This window comes from Cervus canadensis, chromosome 21, assembly GCF_019320065.1.
Source record: "Cervus canadensis isolate Bull #8, Minnesota chromosome 21, ASM1932006v1, whole genome shotgun sequence".
Lineage (NCBI taxonomy): Eukaryota > Metazoa > Chordata > Mammalia > Artiodactyla > Cervidae > Cervus > Cervus canadensis.
In genome coordinates, this window is record NC_057406.1 from 53,909,602 (window position 1) to 53,919,197 (window position 9,596).

The window sequence follows — 9,596 nt, forward strand, 5'->3', positions numbered from 1 at the left end:
TCATTTCTTATGTTAGCTGACCTCCTCATGGCATTCAATATTATTGAAAATGTCCTTTTCTCTTGGCAGACTTACTCTGGTCACCCCATTCCAGACCTGGTCTGCCGCTACTACAAAGTTATCCTCTTTCTGGGCAGTCTCACCTAGAGCTGTAGCAGATAAGCAGATGATCTCCAGGTATCTATCTCCAGTCCTGATTTCTCACAACTCCAGACTTCACTATTTTTCTGTTTGAAAATTCTGCTCAAGTTGGGCATCTCAAGATTGACATCAGTAATAGAATTACCAAGGTGACCATATAATGAATAATGCATTTCAAACTGAGACACTTTTGAGGGTGAAAGAGAACACTGCTGATAATTTTGTCAGGGCAGCAAGCATAAACAAAACTCTGCCAAAGAATTTCCCATCACATTTGGAATGAGATCCTGCTCCTTAGACCTGTGCTGTTCACCTTGTCACTCTTCCCATCACTTAACTCTGCCCTGACTGTACTGACTGCCATGCTCCCCTTGAACAAACATTTCTGTGTGACTTTGAGTGAGTGACTGAGCCTCTCTGTGCCTAAGGGTCCTCATCTGCTAGAACAATAAACAGTGGTACTCTCAGCTCTTAGGAGTTGTAAAGCACAACATGCCTAGCACTTAGTAGATGCTGCAGAGAGATACCTTTCAGTCTCCTAACTAAGGAACTGAACAGATACGGACAGTAAGGGTTACTTGCATTTGCTGAAGGAAGGAATAAAGTGAAGATGTGGTCTCCATTTTTCATAAATTTTTCATTACTTAGGGGCCTTGCACACATAGTGCACATATGTTTGAGTGTCAAGAGTCAACTGTTTCTGTATTTGTTACATAGTTCAAACTCCACTGCTGAAAGTGAGCCAGTCTTTATCTGGGTAGTACTTATCTTGAAACAAAACTTAGAAACTTAAAACTTAACTAAAATCAGTACCAACCATCACACACTTAATCTTTCATATATTACAGTCAGACCTGGATTCTCGGTTTCCTTAAAAGCTGTACTTCAAATGAATATGAATTCGGTCATTTTAAATTTAAGGGATTTTACAGAGACGTTTTCATAAAAACTCCTGAATTTGTAGTTGGTACTCACTCTTTTAGCATGTCAGGTAGGGGTGACTTTTTCTTATGCCAGCTCATAAGCAATCCTTTTTCTGTTCACAAGGTTTGAACAGAAGAGAGATCTCAGTAAATCTGGGCTCTGGCACTTAGCAGCTGGATGGCTGTCTAAGCTTGATTCCTCATCTGTAAAGGGAGAGTAATACATGCACACAGAAGTGTTTTATGAAATAAAACCATCAATTTTCAACAAACTGACCACATAAATAAGTTCTAATTATTCCTTACGATGGGTAATACTTGGTTCTCAAAGATACCTATTCCAACCTGGAGATAAAATCAACTTTCTCCACCAAAATGTTTTAGAAATTTGCTAATGTTTCACCAAACACTAACTACAGGATTCAGACCATAGTGGAGTGATGTTTCAGAGCTGGTGGTGAGAAAGAAGGCTGGGTCTGCATCCCAGATGAAATGTGCTATATCAATAAAAATGTACCCATAATTTGAATGAAGGGAGTGCACTTGTCAGTTTCTAAAAACTATTCACTTACAAAATATCACACTTGTGCCATTTAATAGTAGTTTGTTTTTTTAATAGCTCAAGGACAAAATTACAAACTTTATTAAAATAAATGCAACTTACATTTTCAAGTATAGCAGCTGAGTCACAGATCATCTACTTAGAGGTAATTTAAACACAACTCAGAAGCTAAGTAGGTTCTTAAAATTACTGGTACCCACAATATTCCTGAATCACTTAAGTTTTTGCTACTTGGTTTCACTCTGCACTGGTAAAAAAAAAAAAAGCAACATCAGTCAGCAAGTTACTCTTCAACATTTAATGGTGCCACAGGGTTAAATAATGGCCTTTTTTTGGCCTGAATTTTACCAAAGTTAGCCTCAAATTCCTTTTTTGTTCCATTTACATTTGCTAGATGTCCATCCTTTACTGCATAGCCTAAGGAATTCAGTTTCCTTATCCTGTATTGTACTATTTGTGGAGTTAATTCAAGAACCATTGGTGTCTCTCTTATCTGAGCTATGGAAATTCCTTCTTTCAATAATCCCTGAATTCTCTCCTCCAAAACTGAAACAGAGTAATATAAAAGGGCAGGACATTTCAAAACCAACTGCTTCAGGTCATGATCAGTACATTTGAAAGCATTTTTAGAGAAAGACATACTGTTCTGTATACTTCTTGGGCTAAGTTGAAAAAGAAATCCTTTGAGCTTGGAGAGAAGCTGGAGAATTTCAAAGTTTGTGAAACCCTGCTCCTGGAAAAATTCTAGTGTTTCCTTTATAGCTGCAGAAGAATTTAACAGAATAAATGGGTTTTGGCTTAACAATTTTAGAAGCCAAACTTTCATGTTGGCCTCGGAGCCACCTAAATTTAGATAACTCTCTTGGATAATCTTTATCATTTGCTTATTCTTCTCAATAGGGTTATGAAATATATTAGATGCAGTTGTCAAAAATCTGCTAATGACCACATTTTTGAGTCCCAACTCTTGAAAGAACTGAATATTCAGCTTCCAGTTTTCCTGGTCTTTAACCGTAAAGAAAGATTCTGGAAACTGTTCTATTAACTTGACTAACTCTTCCTCGTTTTTACAGACCAATTGCCAGAGCTCTCTTTGGGTGTTAACAGCAGTTGGACTGCAGATAATTGCTTCTGGGCAGCGTTCCAAGATACTGGCTACAGCAGTCTCATTGGCACCCAGCTGTCGTAGAATATTTGCAATTTCTTCAACATAGGTTTCATCCTCCAGAAGTACCCAGCCTTTTAATCTTCGAATTTTCCTGATGTCAACTGACAATTTAAAGAGCTTTTCTACTGTCTTTTTATTTTCTTTCTTTGACTGACTATCAGTTGTATAGGTGAAGGATGCTTGAAAAGGTCCATATTTTGGAGCTGATTGCATTTTTCGGAAAGAACAGAGTCTGCAGGGCTGGGATCTCATCAGCAACTTCCACAACATGCCTGCAATCCACTGGCTAATTCCCACCGTCCTAAGACTCAAAATGTACAAATCATACCTATAAGAAAGAAAATACAGGTTCTCTTAGAATACAAACACAAATCTGAGCTACAAATAGTAAGCATGGAAATAAAATGGACAAATTAGGTAAACTACTCATGTGGAGTAGTAAATAGAGCTGTTTAAATAATTGATGAAGTAACTGTCATATACTGTTTCCCATCTTAAACTTAACAAATACCCTCTTTGAGCTTTTCAACAACTTGTGAAGTAGTTATTTCCATTTAACAGATCAGTAGCAAAACCACAGGGAGTTCCAAGAGTCACAAACCTCAAATGTTATTTTGACATAAATTTCGTTTCTTACAACTCTGTTTCTGTTTAGGGCATATACATTTATACACATACCCATTTTTTTTTAATGTTTTTTATATTTTAAAGTTGATGTTTAGGTAAAACAAATACTTTTTAAGGAGGAGAGTCAGTTTTAATTTTATATTGTATTTTTTGCTGAATAGCTATTATCCAAAATAAGCCACTGAATTTGTTTTGTTTAAAAATGAGTTAATAATACTATTTTATGAGAATTTGTGAAAATCTTTTTTTATAAATCCAGAATTAAAATAAGTCTCAGCCAGGTAAAACAAGGAATGCCATGGGACTGCCCGGTGGAGTCATGGGAAATCATGTTAGCTGTGGAATGTCATGGTGACCATGGCTTATTTCACTTAGTGTAGTATAGCATGTGTTAGGACAAATCAGTTAATTTTAATTGGTCAAAGAGTCAGGGAAGTTTCCCTTTCCTTTAGGATTCCTACTGCTTTTATGCATCAGATGAGAAGATAAAAATTCATCCCTATTTCTGTCTATATTGTTTGAATCTTAAAAGCTAGCTCCTTTAATTCATTTGAAATTTCTGGTTGTGAGCGGAGAAGGTAAATAGACTTCATCAATAGTTTAGCTATCTCTAAGCACCATTTTTGAACAATCCTTTCCTTCCCCATGATTTGTGATGTCTCCTTTGTTATGTCATATTAAACGTAGCTTCTGTTTCTAGCTAGCCTCCATCCTTGTGCGTGCGTGCCAAGTCGCTTCAGTCGTGTTGACTCTTTGTGACCCCATGGACTGTAGCCCGCCAGGCTCCTCTGTCCATAGGATTCTCCAGGCAAGAATACTGGAGTGGGTTGCCATGCCCTCCTCCAGGGGATCTTCCCCACTCAAGAGATCGAACCTGTGTCTCTTACATCTCCTGCATTGGCAGGTGGGTTCATCAGTAGTGCCACTTGGCAAAAATAGTAGGGGAACCCTCACTCCCCTACTATTTTTGCAATTCCCCAAAGGAGCCAGGTGGCTAATTTCCGGCCTTTGCTTCATACTTGGCTCCCTCTGCTAGACCATCCTAAAACAATCTTTGGTCAGCTCATTCTTTCACACCCCTCACAACGATGTCAAATCTCAGCTCAGACCTCCAGCTTCCCCCAACACCCATTCTCTCATTCACTCTCAACCCAAATACCCTTGCATCTAACTAGTACAAAGGAGTGCAATTCACCACACCAAACATAAACCTTCTGCTGTTTCCCCTTCCCTAGAGTTACTCCTTTCATCTTCCAGGTAATTTCTGCTCTTGTGCTCATCCCAGCCACTCTAGCCTGAGATCTCTAGAGCCCTTCTTTCTCATGTATTCACTCTTCAGTTGAATCCTCCTCTCTGAGGTTCCCACCCTTCACCTCAATGGCTCCTTTTCTCACTGCCCCTCCAGCTAAAATTATTTTTCTCTTCCCCTCAATTAATTCTTGCACAGCCTCTTTTCTCTCCATTTCCTCTCTTCCTATTTACATAACTTCCCATAAAGACAACTTTCATGTGATTAAAGCCAATGAGTAGTTTTAGTTCCTCTTTTGACATCTGCAGCTTTCAGCACAGGTGACCACTTTCTTTGGGAAATAACTCACACCTGACTTTCAAGACTTCCCACTCCCCTGGTCCTCCTTCCTTCCTCTGCTTCTGACCACCCTTTATCTGTCTCCTCTGCAAGCTCATCTTCAAGGCTTGGTTCTAGGCTCTCCTCTTCTTACCTTAGTGTTTCTCCTCAGAGATCCTGTCCTTATCCAGGGCTTGTTAATCCACGGAAACTTCATTCCAGCTTCTCAAAATGTAATCTTGTCACTTCCCTGCAATAAACTTTTCAATCGCACTTTAGGATAGAGACATAAAGTAAATATCTACTTTACCGTGGCCTTTTAAGGCCTCTTTGTCGTAGGCCCTGTCATCACCCAAATCTCCTGTCCCCCTCTGCCTACACTTAACTGTACCAACTTCCTTCCAGCCCTTGGCGCTCTACCTGTTCCCATCACAGGGTCTCTAAAGACTGAGGGCTGTTCCCCATGCCCACAATCCTCCTAAGTCTAAGTGTCACTTTGTCAGGGAAGGCTTCCTGCCCTTCGTGAATAGATGAGACCTCTTGTCCCCCAGACAGGCTGTCTTGGCCTGTTCCTCTGTGTGCTTAGTCCCTCAGTTGTGTCTAACTCTTTGCAACCCCATGGACTGTGGCCTGCCAGGCTCCTCTGTACATGGGGATTCTCTAGGCAAGAATACTGGAGTGAGTTGCCATGCCCTCCTCCAGAGGATCTTCCCAATCCAGGGATCACATCCAGTTCTCTGCATTGCAGGCGGATTCTTTACCATCTGAGCCACCAGGGAATGCCACTTGTCATAGCTGCAGTTGTTCATGTGTGATTTCTGTCTCACTCTCCATGAAAGTAGGGATGGTTTACTGCCCTATTCCTGTGATAAAATGTTTCTCTACCTTTCACCTGACTGGCACTGCTGACTCTAGGAGGCTTGCCTGGGCAGATGACTTTCATGTATGCTCTTCCCCAGCACCCTGCTCTTGACCCTACTGTGGCACTTACACTCCTGTACGTTCTTCATTCTTTCAACCAATTTTTTGGGGTTTGTTTGTTTAGGTCATTCTCTGTGACAGACATTACACTAGGCACTAGCTCTTCTGCTAAAACATTTCTTCATACCTTTGGATCACAGACCCATCATAGAATATGGTGTGAGTCAGAGGCTCTCTTTCAAAAAAAAAAAAAAGGACCTATACTCACAACATTTTGCAAACAACTTTAGCAGGATTTGTGAGCACCCTGCAGTCTAACTATGAATAACCTGCACCAGATTGCAAGCACCTGGAAGACAGGGTCTGAGTGCAGTTCTACTTTATCGCCTGTACCCAGCAAAGAACTTGGTGCATAGAGAAACAAAGTAAGTATCTGTCAATGGAAATGCAGCGACAAACCAAGTGCACTACAACTTAAAGTAGTGGTTAAAGCTGTGGGCTGCCTCGGCCTAGTTCCGGATCATTAGTTGTGTTATGACTTGGGGAAGTCACCTCTCTGTGCCTCAGTTTGAGCATCAGGAAAGTGGCAACATTCGATGTTTGTCAAGGTTACAAACTGGGTGATTGTGAAGATTAACACCATGAATCAGAATATTCAGAAACTCATTAAGTCATCACAACAACCTATATTAAAGATGAGTTAACACGTGAAAGTAAAGTACCCCAAGGTTGCTCAGCTAAAAAAAGACCAGATATCGCACTCAAACCCAAAAGCTTAACTCAAGCCTGCTCCTGGCCCCGTGCTCTGTCCATAGTAATAATCCAGGTAAATATCTGTTAAATCACAAAGTGGTCTATTTTTGTGATGCTTCATTTTGCTTAATTTTTTGGGGGTGTGAAATCCACTTCTGTAATATGCACAATTTTCATAATAACGGCCCACTCGACGAACACTAGTAATTCAATTAAGTTCGATTGTTATAACACATATGATCTGCTCAGTTTCAAATTAACCCGTGTTTGTAAAAAAGAAAAAACGAGGGCCCAAGGAAGACGGTGTTGGGGAGAGACCGAAAACCACACGCCCGTCATGTGGGGCATGCGCATTCTAAGAGAAACTTCCGGCTGGCGGCGCGCCGGCGTCCACCCAGCACCCAGGCCAGCCAGGCGGAGCTGAGGCAGCTGACGGGGAGTTTGTCTTCATGGTGGACAACTCCCAACTCCAGACTGCAGCCTCTAGGCCGCTGCATGCCCGGTGACGAACACCCACAGGTGTGCAGGACCGGGACAACTCACCTGTCAGTGTCCGCTCGGTACTCGGCACGAGTTCCGGGTCTCTAGCCGCCGGCCAATTCCCCTCAGCAGCACTGACCCGGCCACCTGTGAACCCGCAGACCCGCCCGCCCCCCAACGCAGCCAATCAGGACGCGAGGCGCAGGCTACGTGACCCCTCTGACGCAGCTCGGAGGGGCGGGGCGGCGGAGTTCAACCGGACCGGCTTGGTATCAGCTGTCAACGGAACTGCACCTCTGGCCAGCAATTATTGCCGCTGGCATTCTCACGCCTTTGCCCTCTGTGTATTTTAGAGAACTTGGAGTTTCAGTCTTTTTGTCCCTTGGGGAATGTCACAGCCCGCGAGAAGGAAAAAGGGCAGAAATAACTCAGAAAACCGCTATATGTTTAAGCTGTAGCCATTCAGAATTCCCCAAATAAGCCTACAGATAAAGAACTAATTTACAAAAGAAATTTAGTTAAAAAAAATCCCGAAACTTCTTTGGTACATATCTAGCCTTCCTGTCCCCCGTCCCCTGCCAGCCCGGCAGTCAGCTACAGTGCCTGATTCTTCTTTAATGAAGAATTAAAGAATAACTTTAAAGAATTAAACTGCCTCCTGACACTTTAACCCAAATACTAGCCTTTTCAGATAAACTGCTAGGTGGTTTATATTCTGATTATTACCGGTGATTGCAATCTCATAAACAAATCTCTCCCTAAAGCCAGGCTCAACGTCAGTCCCATTTACTCTCATATTTATCCATACACATATTTATGGCATGCCTATTAACTGTCAAGCATTTGCAGCAGCAATGACAATACAGAAGTGCACAAGACAAGGGGGAATGTGGAGTTCACATTCTGGTGGAGGACAAAGATATTAACAACCAATGACAGTATTAATTGCAACTATAATAGGGTTCAGTGTAAAGGACAAGGTGCCAGAGCTGGGTGTGGAGCTGGGAGAAGGAGAGCAGCGATCTACCCAGGCTCTAGGCCCCTCATTTTGTATTTCATAGTATGCTGTGCATACTTCTAAAAACAGCCTTAACACAAAGGACTGTAATTCTTCTAGACTGCCCTCTCTCCGTGTGGAGTGGACTCATTGTGGACACTGATGAATTAATTTTCCTATGAACAATGCTTGGCACATGATAGGGACTTGGGAAATGCTAACCAAATCTTTGAGTCTAGCCTTATTACCCAGTTTGTGCTCAATAGCCTTTGTTGAGAGGATGACAAGTTGTACTTTAATTCCACAGAGTAGCAGCAAGAATCCTGGCTCCTTGTCTCTAGATCAACTTTGATCTCCAGGATATTCTAGAATTAAATGAATGGCTAACCATATGTGAGGTACGGGAGTGTTTGTCCAGTAACTCTTCTCCCTCTGAGTTACCCCCACACAAGACCCCCATTATTTGGGGCTTTATTGCACTCTTTTTCCTGAAATACTAGTATTTGGGGTCCAGACACCAAAGTGTGTCACCTGCATCTGGGTCTGATCCCTGGGTCAGGAAGATCCCCTGGAGAAGGAAATGGCAACCCATTCCAGTATTCTTGCCTGGGAAATCCCATGGACAAAGGAGCCTGGCAGGTTACAGTCCATGGGGTTCCAAGAGTCAGACACAACTTACCAACTAAACTACCACCACAGAAAAGAGAAGGAAGTTAAGGAAGGTAAAGTCAGGCCTTAGAACTGCATGCCACAGTCACTGGTCAGGAGGGAGGGAGCAGGGATGTGTGGTAAGGAGCTGGCAGCTAGTACCAGGGCTCCACATAATTGTATGAGCAATGACAACACAACCCTGTACACTGTAATCAACACTTGAAACTGACCAATTTAGCTATGTCAGTTGTGTTAAATAAATGCCACCCAAAGTTTTTTCCATCCTAAATATTTAAAGAATTCACTTCTAGGACCATACAACCAGACAAACACTTGGATAGCAAAATGGATTACCAGATTAATAACAGTTATGCAAACAATAATTGGCAGCTAACTAGAGCTGCAGCATGCAGTTATGCAGACTATGCACTGCACAATTCAGGGGGCTACACAGCACGACCAGCCTAGAGCTAACATTTATCAACCATCTTACCACATGCCAGGCACTGGAGTTGGTGATGGACAGGAAAGCCTGGCATGCTGCAGTCCACGGGGTCACAAAGAGTTGGACACAACTGAGCGACTGAGTTCAATGCACTGATGAAGCAGATACTACTCTCATCCTCATTTTATAGATGAGAAAAAAGAAGGCACAAAAGGTTAATAACTGCCCAAGATCTCACAGCCGATGAATGGCAGAACCAGGCATTTGATTCCAGAGCCCACACTCTTAACTATTACCCCATACTAATTCACAGCTGTAAGCCCAATTACTTGAAAAAAAAATCTCTTTGGTTTTAAATCTT

General features: G+C 42.1%; 1 protein-coding gene across 4 annotated transcripts; it reads right to left on the reverse strand.

Moving 5' to 3' along the window:
* Nucleotides 1–1,641: 1,641 nt before the first annotated feature.
* On the reverse strand, nucleotides 1,642–7,344 carry MTERF2 (mitochondrial transcription termination factor 2). 4 transcript variants are annotated; one of them, XM_043439823.1, is made up of 3 exons: nucleotides 7,206–7,344; nucleotides 5,143–5,248; nucleotides 1,642–3,122 (listed from the first exon to the last, which is right to left on the reverse strand). In XM_043439823.1, exon 3 carries the CDS (start codon nucleotides 3,062–3,064, stop codon nucleotides 1,910–1,912), a length of 1,155 nt encoding a protein of 384 aa, XP_043295758.1. In that variant the 5' UTR covers nucleotides 3,065–3,122; nucleotides 5,143–5,248; nucleotides 7,206–7,344; the 3' UTR covers nucleotides 1,642–1,909. The 4 variants fall into 4 exon arrangements, with proteins under 4 accessions (XP_043295758.1, XP_043295756.1, XP_043295757.1 ...); XM_043439821.1 differs by having other exon boundaries at nucleotides 5,143–5,261; nucleotides 7,206–7,331; XM_043439822.1 differs by having other exon boundaries at nucleotides 1,909–3,122; nucleotides 5,143–5,238; nucleotides 7,206–7,331.
* Between the last annotated feature and the right edge of the window lie 2,252 nt (nucleotides 7,345–9,596).